Here is a 22,994-nt window from a genome sequence, read left to right as displayed (position 1 = left end):
TGAAGGGATTATGGTTTCATTGCTGAATTTCTAAATATTTTAGAACTACTTTTTACTCATACATTATCTACACTGGGCTTATCTTCCTAACTCAATCTCTGGAATAATCTTGTAGGACAGTTCACAGTGAATGGAACTTCCCAACCTGTTATTGCTCATGTATTCAAAGAAGTTGTCTTCTCTGGCCACCTCAGTCCCTCAATGGATGCCCAAGGCATGAAGGTGAGATGGTTCCAGGATTGAATCCCATTTGTGATTCATATGTATCAAGATGGCCAAGACTATATGGAATTGGAAAGGAAGGAATATCATGAAATGACTGAGTTTCTGAAGGAGAACGTTACCCAAGGCATTGTTGCCTTGAGGCTCCGTGAGTTCCATCCATCAGATGAAGGCCAGTATGTCTGTATGTTTCAGACCTTCACATTCTACAATGAGGTACATTTTCCATTGCAGGTTATAGTTGAGGTTTGCAAGCAGTTATTAAGGATATTGGATTATTCAATTCCTTATCCTGTGTTTTCATTCATTATTTCTTTTTCTTTACCATTATCTTATTCTTAATTCTACCTTTCATTAATCTTTATGTCCATTTCTACCTTTGCTTATTCAAGTTTCCCCTATTATTTATTATTTTGTGACTTTTTCAGTATTACAATCTCTTCCCCATGAGTTATTCTGTTTCATTGCTAATGCTTAATTGTGTCTAATCCTCTCTTCCTATTCAGCTTATTGATTAAGGAAATATTTAAATAGCCAAGTTAATATAAATAGATTTAGAAAAAGACAGCAGTAAATAAGACAAACATTAAACCATTAAAGAGCTCTGGACAAATGAAATCACATTTGCAAGACAAGACATTTTTATATTTAAGAAATGGAAAGTATTATAGTATGGCTTTAAAAATGTAGTATGTGAGTGGCATTGAAGATGTGGTTGTGGAAGGTATGTTGGAAATTTCAATATGGACTAAGTATTTTAGCTTTCTTTTGGTTACTATTTGCATTTGTAGTCATCATGGTTCTCTAGGGAAATTGAACCAACAGATGATATATGTAAATTTGAGATATTTATATGAATTGTCTCATGTGACTATGGGGTGGGCAAGTCCAAATTCTGTAGTGCAGCCACAAGCTGGGAACTCCAGTGAAGGTTATCAGTGAATTCCCCAGGAAATGCTGGTTGGCTGAAGTAGAGATGAAAATTCTCTCTTCTGACTACTGAATTCATCACTTCTCCTTTTAAAGCCTTCAACTGATTAGATGAAACATCTCTCATTGTTGAAGGCAGTCTCCTCAGTTGATTGTAGATGTAATCAGCCATAGATGCAATCAACTTATTGATGATTCAAGTCTATGAAATATTCTCACAGTTACAATCAGGCCAGTCCTTGCTTGACCAAACAACTGGACACCATAACTTGGCCAAGTATATGCATGATCTAAACCATCACAACATGATATACCTTGGTTCATATTTTTATATTTAACCACCATCTATGCTTTTATATTTAAAGTAGGTTTCTTATAGATGGTGTATAGTTGAGTCCTAAATTTTCATCCAATTGTCAATCTGGGTCTTGCATTTTTATTCAATTTGTCAATATGTTTTACAACTCATGTTTAGATCACTCACATTTAGAGTGATTATTGATATGGTTGAATTGAATCTACCATTTTGCTAGCTGTTTCATTGTGTTCCATTTCTTATTTTTTTTCTATTTTACTGCCTTCTCTTGTGTTATTTGAGCACTTTTTATTGTCCCATTTTATCTCCTCTATTGACTTATGCGCCTTTTAAAACAATGGCTTTCCCAGTATCTACCACATAGATTTAAAAGGAATCAGAGACTACCTTTAAATAATGCCATGCCACTTATATATTATCCATTTTTCTCTTCCATCTTTTTTAGTATTGTTGCCTTATATTTTAATTATATATATGCTATAAATACACAATGCATTGTCACTAGTTATGCTTTAGAAAATCAGTTACCTTTCAGAAACATTAAAATAAGAACAGGAAATTATTTTATTTTACCTTAATTTATTCCACTTTTAAAGAAAGTTTATTATTTATTTTTGTTTATTTATGTAACAAATAAATGAAGCCCTTTTTTATGTTTCTGGCTATATGCCTGAGAAATTATCTTAATATTTCTTGTAAGACTGTTAACAATTAATCCTGCAGTTTTTTCAGTTTGTCTGAGAAAGTATTTATTCTTCATTGCTGAAGAATATTATCACCTATTATAGAATTCTGGGTCAACATTTTTTTAATCCTTCATAGAGATTACTCCATTGTCATCTTCTTTGCCTGATTTCTTTCAAGAAGTTGCTTTAATTCTTATCTTTCTTCCACTTTACATAATTTGTATGTTTATTTTTTCTTTAACTGACTGTGAGGTTTTTCAGTTGTCTTTGATTATCAGCAGTTTGGATATATTAGTGCTAGGTGTGTTCTCATCTTGCCTTTTGTTTTCTGAGGTTCTTAAATATGTGCCCTGGTATATATTATTAATTTTACAATATTACTGGCCAATTTTTCTTCAACTATTTCTTTTCTTCATTCTCCCTCTTTTGTTCTTCTAGTATTCAAATTATGCCTACATTAAACTGTTTGAAATTGTTTCACAGCTTATGGAAACTATGTTTTTGGTCCTGCAGTCTCTGTTCTCTGATGGGCTCAAGGAAAGTCACTAATTTGCCATTTCCTAGTTTTTTTTACTCCTTTTATGGATGAGAATAATACTGTATACACCTCTCTATATCTTGCAGCAGAAAAAGAAATTTAGCCAGATTATGTAGAATTTGAATTTATGCTAGGATAATTTTATTGTATCAAAAAGATGACTTTTTTAGAGAAAAAATAGATCTTAGAGAACTGTGACTGTAAGAATGCAAACCAAAATATAGCAGTAAGACAATAAAATTGCTAAATGAATGAGATATTTAGAAGCTAAGTCAAAAGGATTTCTTCAATGACAGAATTTGGAGAATCTATGCAGCTTTATAAATAATGTTTCATTCACTCAGATAGAAAATATGATTGATCAGAAATAATGTTTGGAAATCAGGTGTGAAGACCAGGTTAGAAATGTAGATGTGTGAATTGTTGTTTTGACAAAATCAAGGAAAGGAGAAAGGCTCAGCAGCTGGGCAAATAGCAAGTCTTAGTTTGCAGGTGTCAGAGACAGGCTTGAGAATCCTGAAAGCACCTCCTCCAGGAGCTGACCAGGCACTCCAGGTCCCCTGGAAAGACAAAGACTATCAGCAACAGAAGCTCTGGGCATTGGGTACATCTGACAGAGAGGTATTTTATGTCAAGGATGAGTTCAGAGTAGAGATACTCAAAGGGGCATCTCTGAATAAATCAGCGCATCTCCAAAAGCTGGTATTTGACAAAACAATATCAATGGCCAAGTAAAATTCTCCTTTTAACAAATCCTACATAGTTTCATTCATTGAAGTATCCTACTCAGGATGACTACTCTCATCACCATATTTCTCAGTCAGTGGGGGAGATATTTATTTTTCCCTAGCTTTCTCAACTATTACTATTGCCATAATATTTTTGTAAGTCTTCTTTGCAAATTAACTAACTTATTCAGCAGTTATTTATGGGATGAGTATTATGTGCCAGCTTTTGTTCTATGTGTCTGGAATACTGGAGCACACAAGACAGATAAAGCCCCTTCTCCCTGGAAGCACAGATTCCAGTGCAGGAGAGGAGACTGTCAATTAACTGAATAAACATTGTGTAATACATGTGGGATTAAAATAAAAGCTCTTTAAAATGAACATAAAAACTGGGATTGAGGATGGCAGTAAATTTTAATTTTAAAAAGTGATAAAAGATGCCTAGTTGTAAAAGGTTGTTTTTGAGCAGAGATCTCAATGAAGAAGGCATAGAATGAGCCATGGAAATCATAAAAAATGCCAATCTTTCTGTCTTGAATATTCAGTCAGGCACAAATAAGCTTTATCAGCAGTTTTCCTTGAACTTACTACATAAATTAACATGCAGAAGATGGTTGAACCAATTTCCCTGCTTACTTCCTTCATGGGAATTACACAACTTGAAATATCAGTGAAACTTTATTATTTACATGTCTATTTATTGTGTTTTACTTACATAATGGACACTATAATGAAGTTTAGTTCCGATTCATACTCTATTATTACATTGAAAGTTGCTTAATGTACCCAAACCCTGTCCCTTTAAATTATAAGTATGAAAATATTTCTATATTATTATAATAATTTGATTTGTAGTCCTTTATAAAACTTGGTAAATAAAATGTATTTAAGAAATTGTATTGCAGAAATGATTGCAGCCCTTACAATTGATGATTTGGTATAATATTCTCCCTCTATTTAATTGTCAATTTCCCAGGCATAAGCTCAACCCCTCATATTCATCTTGAAGGAGGTGAGTCCCATGGAATCCAGCTGCTCTGCACTTCCTCAGGGTGGTATCCAGAACCCAGTGTTGAGTGGACAGACTCCAGGGGTCAGGATCTACTGCCCCTCTCTGTGACAGAGCATCGGATGGGCAATGCTCTGTTCTATGTGGAGACAACAGTCATCCTGCTGACCCAGTCTCAGGGCAACATGTCCTGCTTCATTCACAACACTCTTCTTGACCTCAAGAAAGAAGCAAGGATCTCTGTGGCAGGTGAGACCCCGTCCAGCCTGTCTCATCAATGTGCATTAGATTCAATCCCACAGACTGCAGGAAAAATGAAGGGCAACTTTGTCTATTCCCTTTGCTACACACATACTGAGGTCCAATAATCATGATTCTTCCTATTGATTTCCCAAGGCCTTCCTTGGGAAGCTTACATGAGCTTCTTTTAGTTTCCTAGTAATGCAAATAAAGGAGGTTCTGATTCCACCCAATGGTCAACCTTCAGCCAGGGTGAAGTCTTGAGGAGAAATTCTCTAGTTTAAGTAATGAATGATTCATGGAAGGAAATTTTTTCCTACACAATTATTAGCCTGTGTTGGGTCTCCAAGAATGATTCCAAACATATTGACATGCCTTGCCAGTAAGGTTACCATCTATAAGGCCACACACACTATGGTGCACTAAGAACTCAACATTGGCACAACTGTAAAAGTTCTGCCTTCCCAGAAAGCTGGGTGCAGACATGTGGAGCTGTGGTCCTGGCACCACTGCAGCTGCTGTCACAGCAGGATTCTCCCCATAGCCCACAGGCTGGGGGTGGACACCAGAGTGATCCTGCAGAGAAGTCCCACCTTTCTCCAGTGCAATATAGCCAGAAGAGCAGGACACAGGCTTTTGTCCCGTATTTCCCTTCCAAATCTTATGAAAATGCATCTCATCAGCAGAACCTAATTTCATGAGACCCTTTGCTGCAAGGAACATTGTCCACTCCCGTAACTAGGATAAGGTTGGAATGGATCAAAGTCCTTCCATTTAGCACAGTCCACAGGGGTTAGTACAGACCACAATATCTGATTGCCTATTTTTTGTTGATTTCTTTCCTGGTCACTGGGGTATTTTCTCTGAATTCTTGCTTGGATACCTCCTTGAATTTTCTTGGTTAATACAGGATCTGCCCTTTGAGCATTACTAAATTGGCTGCTAACTTCAACATGTATTTATGGGAGTTCTGTTTTGTTAGATGAGTCATATCCCAGAGTCCCCATCTGGGAGATGTGGGTTTTTGCTGCAGTTGCTGTTCCAGCCACCATCCTCCTCCTCATCTGTGCTGCCTTCTTCATCTGTAGACAGCAAAGAATGAGTCGGAGTTTGGACAGTGTGAGCAATAAAGGGATTGGGAACACATGGCTGGAGACTTGTGGTTGTGTCTAAGTGGGTTGTGTGCAAATGGGTTTCTCAACCTCAACAGTTGGGTAGGGCAATGCTTGGTTGTGGGGACTGTCATGTGCACTGGAGGATGTTTAACAGCATCTCTGGCTTCTACCCACTAAATGACAATGGTGCTCCCTAGATAAACAGAGAAATTTACCAGAGAACAGACAGGAAAAATATGAAATAAGCTAGATGGAAGAGGAGAAAATTAAAGGGAGGGAGGGTGGGGACTGTGTGTCAATGGCCACAGAATAGGTGGCAGCTCCTGAGTTTTCATGACACCCTGGAAGTTTCATCTGATGTCAGAAACAAAGTCAGAACACCAGCTATGGATGGGTGTGGCTCCTTTTCCTAGGTATGTGTGTGTGTGTGGGGGGGGGTAAGTTATTATTCCTATGCCCCTATGAACTTTTCTGCAGCACAAAACAGCACATAAGCAAAAGCAAAATCCACCAGATGCTCAAATTATTCTGCAATATATTAACCACATTGGAACCAATTCACAGTTTTAAAACAAGAATTTTAGCAGAACTAACTGCATTTAGATTTTAATTCTACAAATGGGTAGAAACAGAATTATTTCCAAACATCAGTGGTGCCTTCAGTATTGTCTACTGAAATACCTAGATCTTGCTGACAGCAGTCTGCAAAATGTTATGTTCTTAATACAAAGAGATGGGAGAGTCTATCACTGGTCAAAAACTGATGTTATTATCCCCTGAATTATGTTGAAGCAAAGTCATCCAAAAGGTTTTAAACTATGATTTTCTAAAATTCATAACTCAAAACTGACCCTTGGTCTTTACTTGCCCAAGTGAATTTACATGTAAAAACCCCTGAAAATGACTTTAGCTAATGATTCCTAAATAAGAAATAGTCTGTTTTGTGTTACAGGCAAACGTCATGAAGATCTTGGTAACTAATGTTTCTCTGTGACCATAGGCTATAAATGTATTTCAGAGCAAACTCTTACTCTATTCATTGTTTCAGAAAGGAGAAAACTCCTGGGGAAGAGGGTAAGTGATGAAAATTGCTGCACAAGCTCTTCCCCTTGTAGTAGCCTCTGAACCCCTCATTTATGACCTTTTTATCCATTGCTAAATTTTGGTTTAGAAATTATAACATTTTCTCTCTTTTTTCAGGCTTGAAAATTGCTCAAAGCTTTGCAGGTAACTAGAAGCAGGAGTATCTGGGTATTAATTCTTAGTTTCAACCAGCACACTGGGCCACCAGGACAGGTAACCTGTAATTTGTGCACTTGCACACACACAAACACACACACATTCAGCCCTTTTCTTCTCCAAACCTTCCATTTCCTGATGCTCACTGTAATGCATAGTTTAAAAGTAAAATCTCATCTAATTTATTTCATTAAATTTACATAACATCTTACAAAGTCCTTTTACCTATTTTTTCAAATGGCTTTAAACAGTCTTCATAAGAAGCTAGGATGTGTATAATAATATCAAGTCCAAGGATTTCTGCATCTCAGGATAGGATACATTTTGTTTGTTGCCAAAGAGATTGTAAGAGTCAAGTTTGAAACAGGGATCAGCCCAAGGCCAGATCCAGGTAATAGCTCAAAGAAGAATCTCTGCGTACAAGGATTCAGTTAGGTTAAAAATGTAACTCTTGTATATGGTTGAGGGCAACTGACTACATATGGAGGGGACAGATCTGAGTTCCAAGCTGGACTCAGGTGGAAAGTAAAGGACAAAAGAGAAAAGACCCATGTTTGTGATAGGTCTGGATGAATTTGTCTTGTGGGGCTTCCTCAGTCATAACCTATGGTGTCATCAAGTAGGTCCATGAAATTGTCCCTTTCTTTAATCAAATGAAAAACTGTGGTTGTGAATGATATTGGAGAAACTTGTGTCATATAGATGATAGATTTCAGGCAAGGTTGATCTCCTGACTCATGATTTCTCCTTCTATTCTCATGCTCTATGCACCATGTCAATATCCCATCCCACCAAGAGCTCAGAGGAGATGGATGTGAACAATCATGCCAGACAAGGCTGTGTTCTTCAGTTTCTACATGAATGACACTTCATACATCACACTTGGTGCTGCTCTGTGAAACTGGGTTGGAGCAGAGTAGAATACAATAGCCAAAAGTGGTGCTATCAAATATGCTTTACAGAACCAGAAATGCATGTGTCAGGGCATGCGTGTGGGGCATAGCTGATGGGGCAGGGGGAAAAGGCTGGCTGATGCACTTTAGGATCAAGGATTGTGACACAATGACACTAATTGTCTATGGGCCACAGTAAGGGGACCCTCATGTTGATGTGTCAAATCAAAGGCCACTTTCTCCATTGGGATGACCTTAGACTTCTAATAAATTGTCAAAATCAGGAATCCACTTAATAGTAGGGGTGATAAATATTTGTGCTCCATTATACTTCCACACTTCTTCATTAATGTTACAATAAATTATCTTTATCTGGAAGGAAGCAAGGCCATACAGTACATACCATTTTATCAAGAAGCTGAAGACCAGAATTCCTAGGAGATTTCCCCCCAGGTCATGCAACTAATTGGTATAATGTTACCCTCACATAGTTTAAAGAACACCAGAAACACATTTTCCAGTTGAAAAAAATTTCAGTCTGTACATCACACCTTGTACTGGGCTTTAAGAAAGCACCCATGAACAGCTGAAATGCAGTGACTAAAAAGGCACAGAATTCTGTATTGTGAGTGCTAGCATATTTTCATTTCTTCTTACATCATGTTAACACTAGTGGATGTATCTTATTGTGTTTATACTAATGCAATTAAAATTTAGTTCTAGCTATCACCATAAGAAACTGACCCATAAAAGAATTAGTTTATCCATGTAGACTTTTTTTAACAGAAACACATTTGATTAGGTGACTATCTGGATTATTATTTTGCCCCCTCTCCTCGTTATATGAATCTGTATAAATTGTTCTTCTATATGAAACTAATTCTTTGAATAGCTAATTCAAGTAATCTGGTAGAATTTCTTGAAACAATTTAAGGTAGAATTTAAATTTATCATAGTGTTCACGTTCAAAGTGAAATATATAAGTGTTTTTTGTCGTACTTCCAATCTGAGACACCTGGACATTTCCCCAAATATTGATACATGTTAGAAATTTTACTTGGGCAAACCTTTCTAAACATTTTTCTCAACAGCAAGTTAGGGAAATTCTCAACCTTATTATTTTGTACTGAAAATTAAATACGTATAAATATGCTTTGAATAGCCCTAAGTGCATAGTATGTGTTGAAATAATATTAGCCATTTTCTCAAACTCTTTAAATTGCAAAAATCTGGATTCTTCTCTCTTTGTTTTTTACTTTCTGGACAAACCCTCAGTATCAAGCTATTGACAGTTGGGTTCAAGAGTGGAGGAAGTATGAAAAGCTAGGCCTGAGGAATGGAGCAACTTCTCTTTGAGGAAAACTGAGGGAGAGCACAGATAGATGCTATATGGTGCTGGTTGTTATTGATTATGCTCCAATAGATTGTGTTAAATATTGTTGATTATTCCCCAATACTGACAAGAACTTCTTCTACAGAGGATATTACACTGGATCTAGACACTGCTCACCCATATCTCCAAATTGCTGAAGACAAAAAAAGTGTGACAGGTGGTGATATCTTTCAGGATCTGCCCAGCTGTAGTAAGCAGTTTGACAACCTGGACTGTGTCTTGGGTCAGAAGATTTTTTTCAAAGGTAGACACTACTGGGAGGTGAGTGTGAAAGGGAAGATAAAATGGACCTTGGGTGTTTGTACTGATTCAGTCTGCAGATGGGGCGAACTCCAAATCTCCCCAGAGTTTGGGTTTTGGACTCTGCTTGAATCGCAGTAATGACTACCAAGCCCTTGGGAATCCTCGGGTAACACTCTACTTTGAAGAATTTCCTGAGATTGTTGGGATCTTCCTGGGCTATGAGGCTGGGTGGGTCTCCTTTTATAATGTCTCCAACCTGTCCTACATCTACACCTACAGAAAGAGCTTCAGAGGGGCCCTGAGATCATTCTTCTACCCTGGACCCCCCCTGGGGGACAAAACAGACAACCTCTGACCATCCTGCCATTAAGTCACATAGAGCAAAACAGAGGCAGAAGGTGCACTGTGTGATTAGGAAACTCCCGATTTTGGATCTGCTGATATTTGGGATTCATGTATAATGAACTGAACATGTTTTTATTAGTGTGTTTAGAATTCTGTATTTGTTCCCTCAAATAAATTTAAAACATCATTTTGAAGCCAGAAATTACACCTTTATAACTTTTAAGTTCCCAATATGTACATTTGTTAATAGATAAGACATAAGCATTTATTTGAAATCTATGCTATAGATGTTTCTTGATGACAATTCAAGGGCACAGAAATTAAAGGCAATATCCAAAATGCACAAGAGGAAGTATCCACTTGTGCAAGAGGTGAAATAATGTTGACTCTAGATTTATTAACATTAGATATGATGTCCTCCCTTCATGTGTTGAAATGGAAGAGATGAAGGGCATTTCCAATCCTCAGAACACTGGCTGGGGCCCACAGCCTGTGGATTTTCCCTCAAACCATAGGAGCATGTATGTTCTAAACAGAGGGCCCGCAAATCTATCCTATTCTCACCAAAGAATATCCCCCAGTTAATATCCCTCCTGTCCACATGTTTCTCCTCCTCAATGCTCTATTGAAGTACAAGTTATCATAATCTCCAACTTCATATAGCAGCATCATTTGCTTATCCCCTAAATAAATATTTATGTGTATCTATGTGCTCTTAATGTGCCTATAACTGAGTTTATACTGATAATCAATACACATGAACCATGCCCTCATGGATCATAAGTCTATTGGGGAAGACAAACAATAAACCAATGAAAAATTGCACATTAAGGAATCCCAAACTTTGAAATGCTATGCAGGAATGGTCAGGTTATCTGGATATAGAACCATGGTGGATGGGTTTATTTATATCCATCATTAGGCAATCCTTCACTGAGATAGACACATGTAAAAGGTGGAAATTTTACTGCATCAGTATCTTGGAGCATTCAATTCAGGACAAAGTGCAAAGTGTGGAAATAGCAGAACCACCTGTGGATGTGAAAGAAGACCTGTGGGGTTCAGATGAAGTGTGGGACAGAGTGGTTTGAGGTGAGTTGGTAGAGGGAATTAGCTGAGGCAATATGGCCAACTGAGCTAAATTAGGCTCTCTTTGTGCTACAAACACATAAAGATTTTGGATAATTCAATAAAATATTTAGGATATAGATACAGATATGTTAATATAAAATCTTTGAGCTGCAAAGATTATTGATGTCCTATTCCAAAATCAATAGCAAGCCCACAATATAGGTTATTTTAAAGGAGGTGGTGCATGTATGGATTTGTAAATATTAACCATTCATTAGCAGGGGATATTTAAGAAGTCAGGATTTGGAGAAAAAGGAGGTTTTATAAAAACATGTAGATATATTTTGAGACAGCCTCTCAGCAAAAGAGGAGGTAGTGTGATTGCCTGCCCATTACACCAAATACATGAAACAAAGACCCCCAGAAGATATTGACGTATGCCTGAATAAATGCGAAGAATACAAGGTGACTAATGTTTTGCCTCTGCCTGGGAAAGCAACAGGGTGAGGAAAGATAGAGAGATGCTTTTTGACTGTATTTCAACAAAAAATTTAAAAAGGAAAAAAAGCAAAAAAATTTCAATGTCTCCAATAAACTCTCAATGGCTTGGGAAAATTTAGTTGCATTCAAATACATAAGGCAAATGCAAACATTTAGCTCCTAAATCTGTTATTGTGACTATTTTGTGAATCTGGAATAATATAAAAATAAAAGCTTGCCAAGAAAAAAGCATAGGGAACATAAGCAGATGTCCTCGGTCATGTGACCTCTGCTGCCATCCGATGATGTTAATGGACAATTTGGCCTCATTGCTAGAATAAACCAGTATCGCTCAGAACAATGCAAACTACTCTGTTTTCTCATTCACAGAAATTAGGCACACATTTACACAAATCACAGAGCAAAAGATACAGTCTGATATTCCTTATTAAATATTTCTTATTGCTGTTTAAACTACATGAGTTTGATTCTCAGAGACCAATTATAGCTATTTCTTATCCCACATTCATTCTTCCCTTCTTCCTTCCTAAAATAATTCCAGATTGGTCAGGATTTCACTCCTCCTTCTGCTTTAGAGGAAAATGACTGAAACTCCAATCCCAAGGTCTCAACAAACTTACCTTTGGGAATCCAATTCCTCAATGACAAAGATTGGCTTTCGAATGGACAAATGAGCAAGTTGAAAGGAGTGTGAACCAGGATGTGTTTCTGGAGGTCTTGTGGTAGAAAGTAAAATTCACACACATGTACACACATGAATGTCTCTGAATGGCGAGTGTGTATATCTGTGTGAGTGTGCATGATATGAGCCCAGAAGTGCTTCCTTCATTTCTTCAATAAGTATTTGTTCATTGCCTTATGAATGCCATTCACTATTCTGGGTGTATGAGTACACAAGTGAAAAATAATATCTGTATTCTTACAGTCTACAGTTGCTTTAGGAGGAAACTGTTAACTAATAGATGACATTAGTGGAGAAAAATACATCAGTTAAAAAAACAGAAACTTATAAAGTTATTTTCCTTGACTCTATCCAGGAAGCCCACGTGATGAGGAAACACTATGTAGCATCTTGCAGGACACTAACCGGTGATCCTGATGGCCCCCAGGGGAAGTTCAGAGGAGGAAACAGGTGCAGAGTCCCCAGAGGACAGTTCAAGGGTCCAGCGTTGTTGGAGACAAATGAGTGAGGAGAGAGGAGCAGGAGCTGAGGTCAGAAAAGTCCTTTGGGTCTTTAGTGTAATGCTGAATAAAGTGGGAAACCATTGGGTAGTGTGAGCACCAAAGTGGCATGCATCTGACCAATGTTTTAAAAAAACATGATCCACCTGTAGGGTGGATAAAAGTTTGCTTGGGCTGTGGACAAGGATGGGAGCCAGGGCTCCTTTGGAAAGCCATCTTCTCATGAGCCTCAGAACAGAGTGGCACAAGCAAGAAGGCAGAGCTGAGAGACCCACGGGGAAATTGTGTCATACTGGACAGAATGCACCCGAATCCTGTCTACCCTGGGAATTCTGTTTTCATGACTCAGTAAATGTCCTGTCACTAAGATAACTTTAGTTGCCTTTCTGTTGCTTCAGTTTCAAGGATCCTGTTACAGTGACATAGAGACCTCACTAAATTCCAAACATGTGAATTGCCTAATTTATATATCATGATCACATTGTAACAAAAGTTGAAACTAAAAAAATAATGAAGCCATGGTAAAAATAACTTTGGAAATGGAAACAAACTTGGGTATAATAGGAATTATATTGTGTAGAACTAATAACCTGTATGAGTCTACATACATAAAAATTTTGCCTTTATTAATGCACAAGAAGGAATGAAAATAAATGGTGAAGAATGTGATTCACGTTTTTAGAAAGGATACTATTTAACTGTATGGAACAAAGAATTTTTCCTTAAGAAAAAAAAGTGGAAAGTGAACAAACTTTCAGCAAGTCAAATTAAAAAGAGAGGAAAACTGTGTAAATATATACAATATAGGGAAGAATAGAAGAAATGCAATGACTTATGTACATTAATTTACCTCTGTCAAAATATGTTCTGCATAACTAATGGCCATAATTCTAATAATGTGTAAGTTAAATCATATTCTCAGAAAATATGTTTATGATATTTGCCACTTAAAGATAGAATATTAGGAACAGAGAAAAATCTGGAAGAATTCAAGAAAAGGGAATTATAAAACAGTTTTTAAAATGGATGCAATCTAAAAAAGTTTTATGAAGTACTATTGAATTTTCAAAATAATTATTATTTCTTCCTTTAAACACTAACCAAAGATGCATAAAATTAGAGTGCTTACCAGAGAATTAAATTATCTATAAGAGATTACTGAGAGAAATAAATCAGAAATTGAAAACATAGAAAAGTATACCAAGTTTCTACATAGGAAGATATAGATCTTACATTTGAATTAATCCAAAGTTAATCCATAAAATCAACAAAGTTCTAAACAAAATCACAAATCATTTTGGAAATTGGAAAAACCTAAAAGTTCATTTATAAGTAAAGATAAATTAAAATTGAAAAATTATAAATGTAATGTGTGCAAAAGTGACCACAGTTACATATTAATATGCATTACAAATCTGCAGTAATCAAAATAGCATGGCAAAGTGGAGAGATACATCGACAAATATGGAGAGATCCCATAGACCAAGAGAATTGTTGGGTGTATTTTAATATTTTTAATAATTTGTTGAAAATGACATTTTAGTCCAGAGCTGTATAATATATTATCTCATAAGTGGTTTTCAAAAAATTGACCAATACTTTATGGATATAAAGTATCAGATTCCTATCACATAACATGCAACATTTATTCCATTTAAAATGTAAAATAAAGAATGATGTTAAAGTATTAATATGCAATATTCAGAAGGATGAATAGTTTCTTATTATACAGACAAAATCATAATCCATGAAGGCAAGGATTGTACATTTAACCAAATATATGGTAAATGATTGCAGAAGATAAAGATATAATCAACCAATTAAATGGAAAAATAATTTATCGGAATGAAAAAATCACTATAATTAATATATTAAAATATCTTATTAATAATTAGCAAAAGAACATTGCAAAAGAAAATATAAAAATACCAATTTCTGAGAACAATCATAAAATACTCCCACAAATAGGTAACAAAAATTTTATTATGTTGGATAATCAGCGATCCACTGCCAAACACATTTTTTAAGTGACTGTGGAAGGATTTTAGGAATATTTTTCAATCTCTGTAACAGTTAATGACAGATCAAATTGATAACATATTTGACTAACTACAATTCTTGATAGAATTAAAATTGCTCTTTTGATCCCTCTGATAGATAATTACAAATGTGGGCAATTATGCCTCTACAAGAATGTTGCAGCATACTTTAAATAGTTAATTTATAAAATTAGTATGTGAACATGATTAAAAGTTAATTAATACTAATGGAATAACGGAATTATATTAAATGTCCTGAACAGGGAAATCTATACCTACAAACCAGAGATTAGTGTTTGCCTGGGGCTGGGAATGGAATGAGGGTTACTCGTAAACAGATATGAGAGGGATCTTATTCAATGAGAGAAACTTTCTAGAAATGTATTGTGCTGGTGGTTCCACATCTCAATATATTTACCAAAAATAATTTTAGTATTCCCTTAAAATGGTGATTTTTGTTGTGTTAATTATACCTCAAAACATTTGCTAAAAATTAACCTAATACAATAAAGGCTAATGAGGTCTATGAAGAAAAGTAGCGGTGCCTTCCATCCCTAATGACACTTCAGTGATCACCCTCCACACTGAGCTATTGCCACTAAATGTTTTCTCCCCATTTCTCAGAATGTTTAATACTGCCATTTTTCCTTTATCATTTTACATGTAATCTACTAATTTAATATAATCATAGATTTTGATTAGCTTTTTTAATTCTCTCCTCTCTTTTGCAAATATCTTTATATCTTTTTAGTATTAATTATATTGTTAAAATTTTCAGGTTATTTTGATTATTTAAGTATTTTCTACTGCAGAAACAAATAGCTGGAATTTATTTTCTTTGTTCCTTTTTTTTTAATTTTTCTAGTGTTTTTGGTGTCTTCTTTTTTTCTGCCATCATTTATTTTCATCAAAGCCATATTCATTTAAGCTCTCATACATATGAGGTACTCTGTAAATGCTTTTTTTCCCCAAAGACATTTCCAATTCTCATGTTCCAAGCACAGCTGGTGGCACTCAAAGCACACTTTAGCGACTATGATATTGAAACATCCTGTATAGTTCTATAGATCTAAATCTACTGCTTCTGAATCTCTTCCTTTCCTCATTATTGGTTTTCTTTCATTTTGCTAGACCACAATTCCAATGAACAGTTAGGCAGAAAGAAATTATGTAAGTCATAGCATGCCTTAAATATGCTGTGCTATGTTTGTCTTTCAATAATAGTATGGCTGGGTGTAGGTTTCTATGTTTAAATACATTTCTTTGTTTAAATACATTTCTTTGTCAGAATTTTAATGCTACTATGCCACTTTACTTTAACATGCAGTGTTGGCAAAATGTTGCTAGCCATTTAAGTAATTTTATTCAGTCCAGAAATATTTAAGAAGATCTCATTATTTTAGGCTTTCAAAACTTCAGTGATGTACCCAAGTATGTTTATTTTTCTCATTCATTCTGCTCCACAGTTAATTGGTTCATATGACATAGAGGTTAGATCTTTGATTTGGTAATTCTCCAGCATTATATTTGGAAAAAAAAAAAAAAACTTGTTTTTTCTTTGCTATTCTTTTTGAAATGCCCTATTTTTCCATATTGCCTCCCTCTTGGATTGGTTTTTCCATGATGTCTGCCTTTTCCTTCAAACTGCCTGTATTTATGTTTGCTGTTGGACTTAGTCTTCTCTGCAAGATTTTTTTTGATGTCAACTTTCAAATGTTTCTATTTAATATTTTTAAAATCTTAATTTCCTTTTGAGAAACTATTGTCTATCTCATTTTGATTGTTTTTGATCAACTTAATATTTTTATATCTCTGATAATATTAAATGGGGGATTATTTTATATCCAAATATTTTTGATTTGCTGAATGTGTTTTCTCCCCATGATATTTTTCTGTTTGATCATCTGAATCTATTTCATGTTACACAGTATGTCAATGTCTGGTGGTCCTTGCTGTCTCTTCACGGTTAAGACAAGGATATGAAAAGTGCCCTGCAACGTGGAATATGACTCCCGGGGAGGAATGTAGACCTGGCATCGTGGGATGGAGAACATCTTCTTGACCAAAAGGGGGATGTGAAAGGAAATGAAATAAGCTTCAGTGGCAGAGAGATTCCAAAAGGAGCCGAGAGGTCACTCTGGTGGGCACTCTTATGCACACTTTAGACAACCCTTTTCAGGTTCTAAAGAATTGGGGTAGATGGTGGTGGATACCTGAAACTATCAAACTACAACCCAGAACCCATGAATCTCGAAGACAGTTGTATAAAAATGTAGCTTATGAGGGGTGACAATGGGATTGGGAAAGCCATAAGGACCACACTCCACTTTGTCTAGTTTATGGATGGATGAGTAGAAAAACAGGGGAAGGAAACAAACAGACAAAGGTACCCAGTGTTCTTTTTTACTTCAATTGCTCTTTTTCACTCTAATTATTATTCTTGTTATTTTTGTGTGTGTGCTAATGAAGGTGTCAGGGATTGATTTAGGTGATGAATGTACAACTATGTAATGGTACTGTAAACAATCGAAAGTACGATTTGTTTTGTATGACTGCGTGGTATGTGAATATATCTCAATAAAATGAAGATAAAAAAAAAAAAAAAAAAAAAGAAAAGTGCCCTGGAGTTCAGGGGATATGGACATGTGACTAGTGTGATTCACTCAGAGTCCTTACGCATAGCAGCAGCCATTAGGCTGTGGATCCTAAAGGTCGGAGTGCAGAGGTCATCTTCTCTGGGCATATGCATTTATTTTTAGCAAGCTGCTCCCTGAATCTTCACAGTCAGAGACAAAGTCCTGGCTCAAGGAATTCTGTGTTCCATGGAGAGGGATGTGATAAGGAAGACTTTAGCTTCCTCCAGGGATATCAATAATCCATCAGTTTTCAGCCCACTGCAGTCCTGCCTTACATCAGAGAAAATGTTTTGGATTCCTGAATTTTGGAGAACTGTACAGAAAATTGTCCCTTCCCTCAAAGGTTGACTTCTCCACAAAATTTGGGATTGTTTGACATACCAAGACCTGATTTGTCAGTGGCCACTTCTCAATCTCGTTCTTCCATCAGCTGATGGGTCTCTTTCTATACTCTCGGTCATTGTGTATTAGTCAAGAGCTTTATGACATTGCTATTACTTTAATCACTGGGGAGAGGGGTGTATGAATGCAGGTAGTTCATCAACCATTTTGAATCTATTTTTCATTTGTTAAGAACAAATTTTAGAAAACTACTAATAGCAAATTTTAGTGGATTTTAATGGAATCCATGCAATAGTAAATATGATATTGTGAATAAATATTGGTTATTAAGGAAAATACTCACATATATTGATAAATGAAAAAGTAGATTATAAAAATTATGTTCCTATGGGAATTTTTGTCTCTTCTCCTGTCCAACCTTCACCTGTATGCATTCACTTATTACATGCACACACACACTCAAACATAAATATATAGATAAACATGTGCAGATTTATATTTATGGTTATACTTATGACCAAAAACATAAAATTAATTAGACATATGTATGCCAAAATTTAAAAGTGATAATTCTAAGTGGGTTGTAGAGAATTGAATTATGGTTATGTGTCCTAAATATATATCTATCCAATTGGTTTGTAAACTAGATAAACTTAAAATGTCATGACATAACTGAATTTCAAAATAGAGAGGAAATCCTTGAGACTTAGTGCCGTGACTACGCCATTTGTTAGCTAAGTGTTCTTGTGAGTCAAACATTTGCTGGTTATTGAAAACAACAGTATCCTGTATCTATCATTTTACTCCCCACTTTTGGAGCCAATGATTTGCAGGGTTTTAGATAAAAGTTTAACTAAGTATTCTATTATTTTATCAAACCTATGTGTGAAAAACTGGGGTAAAATGTCCTGCCACAATTCTAAAGTCTTCTGGCTGCAATTTGAGAACAGACACCCATCCTCAGTGTGTTCCTCAGAGCCCCCAGCACTTCTTTATTCTGCAGGCTGTAAATAACAGGTTTCAACATGGGGGTGAGGGTGTTGTAGAAAAGGGAGACAGCCTGGCTTTGCTGTGCTGAATACCGGGTTGGAGGTATCATAACCAGAAAGACACCCGAACCCAAATAGAGGCTCACCACTGTGAGGTGGGAGGGGCAGGTGGCGCGGGCTTTGCTCCGTCCCTCCGGGGATCTCATACGAAAGACTGTTAAGAAAATGATGCCATAGGAGGTGAAAATGAATCCAAAGGGGATGAGGAGGAACACAATTCCCGTGACAAACAAAATCATTTCATAGGTAGAGGTATCCTCACAGGAGAGCTTCAGGATAGCTGAGACTTCACAGAAAAAGTGCTGAATCTCCTTGGAGTCACAGAATGGAAAGTGTGTGATATAGACAGTAGGGAACAAGGAATTTAGGAGCCCCACCACCCAGGAGAGAGTAGTCATCTGTAGACAGACTCTGGGATTCATGATGACCGGGTACCTCAGTGGGTTGCAGATGGCGATACAGCGATCGTAGGACATCAGGGTCAAGAGGAGACATTCAGAACCTGTCATGGCTGAATGCAGCAGCATCTGTATCCACAGCCAATCTGTGAGATGGTTCTCCTCTGCACCCAGAAGTCAGTGACCATCTTGGGGATGGTGGTGGAGATGAGAATTAAGTCCATAGCAGAAAGATGACTGAGGAGCAAGTACATGGGAGTGTGGAGTTGGGAATCCACACAAATTAGGAGGATCAGGATGAAGTTTCCTGTGACAGTGATCAAACAACTCAGGAAAATGGTGTAGGTAAGGAAGCTGACATATCTGAAATTGGGAAACAGTCCAAGGAAAATGAAATCTATGACTGCTGTTTCATTTCCTCTGCTCATTATGCTGTTAATGCTGAGATAGTCTGGGGAAACAAATTAGAGTGTGAGTGATGGACATTTCTTAGTGGATATTCTCCCTAGATCAGTTTATCAAACCTACTACATGACTGTGTCAAGTCCAGGTATTAAAAATTAGCTTAGATCTTGCATTACAAAGATCAAGGATTTGAATCAGATTAGACCAAGTTTCACCAAATCTAGTTCTGTGTTCTTGAGCAAATTATTTAATTTCTTCAATTCTCAGTTACTTTGTCTTTAAAATGATGGTAATAATAAGGTTCACATATTGAGACAGTGCAGTGACTACATCATAGTAAGTCAAAGTAAACATTATATTCTTTCCCCTTCTCCTACAGCTCTTTGCCTAGCTCATAATAAATGCAACCTATGGTTCTTCTCTTCCAATTAATTTGGTGATTTCTCTAAATTTAGGATCAACTTTCTATTCAATTTTGCATTCCCCAAGAATTCATCTGTAATGTTGCCTTACACATCACAGATGCTCAATAAATATTGCTGAAAATAATCATTTCTCAGACATATCACTCCTTAGAGAAATATAATGAATTGCCATTCTGAGAAAAATTTAAATCATTTTTATTTTTCTATGATATAAAATCATTCATTGATTAATTCTTTAATTGGTTAAACTTAAAATTAAATATTTGTTCTGACCACATTTGAACAATTTATGCCTTGAAAATCATCATTGCTTATGAACATTTATAACTGAGAAAAACTATAATTGTGACAATTTCCTACATGGAATGATTCTGCTTCTGGGATGAACTAAATCACTGCATTATTTATTTCACTGTTAATTTGAAATGAGACAAATATGAGTGAACCATGCATTGTCATCAATTTTTTGAAGGAAAATACTGTTATTTCTCCAGGAGCCTGTTACCATATGATAGAATGATATTTTTCCTGCCCAGTTTCTTCTTCTTTGAAATGTTTTTCTCTTGCCTTTTCCCCAGAATACTATAGCTCTTCACACAGGTATTCACTGGATATCTTCTATGCCTTACTAATTTCCTTATGTAGAAGCTGTTATGTTGTAATATTTCTTCTCTCAACTGAATAACAGCTGATTTAACTGTGATTTGTATTTTCAATATTTTGGAGGTTAAATATGGGAAAGGACATGAATGTAGAAACAAACATGCAGGCACACAAGGGCCAAAAGAATAATGGGTCAATCTTAAGGGAATTCAGTCCTTGACTTTAATTAATATGATTTCATAGTATAACTACTTTTCCTCCTCTCCCAAAGTCTTTAGATAATATTGATTAGTTTATCTCATAGGATTCTTGATAAATGCACATTTTCCCATTTGTTTTTTTGTTTTTTTTGACTCATTCCCCACACTCCTCTTTCCTAGTAACCAAAGACTTTCTCCTTGACTCATATAGCTGTTGTCTCACAATTACTGTAATTTATTAATGTATTCATTTTAAATTACTATTTCAGTGGTATGAAGGAAACCAATAATCTCTATGATCCAGAAATTTTTTACATTATTTACCTTAGCAAAGTGGAGATAGAAATGAGCAACTTGTTCTTGTTTGGAAAGATACTTTATTATTTTTACATTACATAATAGATTGCAAATCACTATCCTGTGCTTCTCTTCAATAGTCATGCTTTGGAATAAAAAAAAAAAAGAAAGGAATCCCAGTTGTTAAACTAAAATGATTGTTTGGGTGCCCCTTATATGGGGAAATGTTAAAATTTCTCAGAACTTGGCATTTGTCTTGAAATATCTGAAAACTCTTATGAGAAATGGAGTCAAATGAGATAAAACTAAGTCCACAGAGTGATAATTATAGAAAGTTTTCACCCTCAAAATAAATAATATTTGTAAAAGAATATTTCAAAGTGTAAGAGAATGTAATTATGTTGACTCCCTTTCTATTGGAAATGTCTGGTTATAAGCAAAAGCAGACAAATAAAGTGAATATTATAGGTGGTGACATAAGCATTTGCTGAGTAGTGGAACTAGATGAATTTTGAGGAGACTTAGGAAAAAAATGATTTGTTTCACCTTTAGCAGGGGATTCTATTGAATTTACATGCTCAGATAATGTAAACCAGTGTCTCATTTACACTACTTGACAAACATCTATTCATGGAAATGTGTAACTGGACAGTGGTCAAATCTTTAGACATGCTCATCTTAATCCCTCCATTGAATCACTTCAAGTTCACATGGTTCATAAAAGGTGTACTATTCTGGAATATGATTTTAAAAACAGATAGACTTTTTTAGAATTATGTTCATTCTTGTCAGACAAACCAACCATAAAAATGGTAACCTGATCCTAGACCTCCAGAATTTTTTGAAAGTATTATAGTTTCAGTCATTTAATGTACCATTGGGAGTAGACAAGAAACAAGAAACATCTTTGATAAGTAAATCATGTAGTGTGGTAGGAGGTGGAAAGTTATAATGACTCCCACAACAGCCTGTAGTTTAGTTCTATGTCCCAGCCTTTTTCACCTCTTCAAAGATGTTGCTTCTGGATTCTCCCTCTGTGGCAATTATGTCTTCTCTCTGTTTAATGGTTCCCCAAAATCTCTTATGTCACATGTCTTAAAATAAAATATATCCCTTGACTGCTGGCCCTCTCTATTCTTAGAAAGACTTCTCAAAAGAATTATTCACAGTTGGTGTTTCCATCTCTTCCTTTCCTATTTGTTCTTCCTAGTGAAGTCAGACTCCCTGCCCTTACACAGCAGTGTAAGCATAATGACAAACACCTGAACTGACTCCATCCTGCAGCAAAATTTGCAACTGTTGTCTGAGCCCTAATTCTTATTTTTAAATGCAATTTTATTGAGATTACTCACACTCCATATAATTCATCCGAAGTATATAATCAGTAGCTCATAGCATCATCAAATAATTGTGCATTCATCACCATGATAAAGTTTCAAACCTTTTAATTATTCCAAAATATAGAAAAAATATATCAATAAAAAATTAAATGAAAAAACACCCAAACCATCCCATACCCCTTATCCCCACTGCTATTAATATATTTCTGTCATTACTTTATTACTCATCTTCCCATACACTGTGTAAAGGGAGAGTCTGTCACTAGGTTTTTATTATCACATGGTCACACAATTAAAGCTATATAGTTATACAATTATCATAAATAATCAAGTCTTCTGGATTACTGTTCAATAGATTCAGGTATTTCCTTCTAGCTATTCAAATACACTAAAAACTAAAAAGGAGTACCCATATAATGCATAAGAATAACCTCCAGATTGATCTCTCAACCGTATTTGAGATCTCTCTGGCACTGAAGCTATATTTTATTTCATTTCTTTCCCCCTTTTGATCAAGAAGGCATTCTCAATCCCATGATGACAGGGCCAGGCCCATTGCTGGGAGCCCTGTCCCTCATTTTCAGGGAGACTTACACCCCTGGGAGTGCT

The 22,994-nt window shown here is 35.8% G+C and overlaps 1 protein-coding gene across 1 annotated transcript; it reads right to left on the bottom strand.

Moving 5' to 3' along the window:
• Positions 1 to 18,587: 18,587 nt before the first annotated feature.
• LOC119524404 (olfactory receptor 2T27-like) lies at positions 18,588 to 19,226 on the bottom strand. Its single transcript, XM_037823028.1, has one exon. The coding sequence runs from the start codon at positions 19,224 to 19,226 to the stop codon at positions 18,588 to 18,590; it is 639 nt and encodes a 212-aa protein (XP_037678956.1).
• Between the last annotated feature and the right edge of the window lie 3,768 nt (positions 19,227 to 22,994).

Source organism: Choloepus didactylus, assembly GCF_015220235.1.
Source record: "Choloepus didactylus isolate mChoDid1 chromosome 11 unlocalized genomic scaffold, mChoDid1.pri SUPER_11_unloc1, whole genome shotgun sequence".
NCBI classification, from domain to species: Eukaryota; Metazoa; Chordata; class Mammalia; order Pilosa; family Megalonychidae; genus Choloepus; species Choloepus didactylus.
This window is presented reverse-complemented; position numbering and strand designations above follow the sequence as displayed.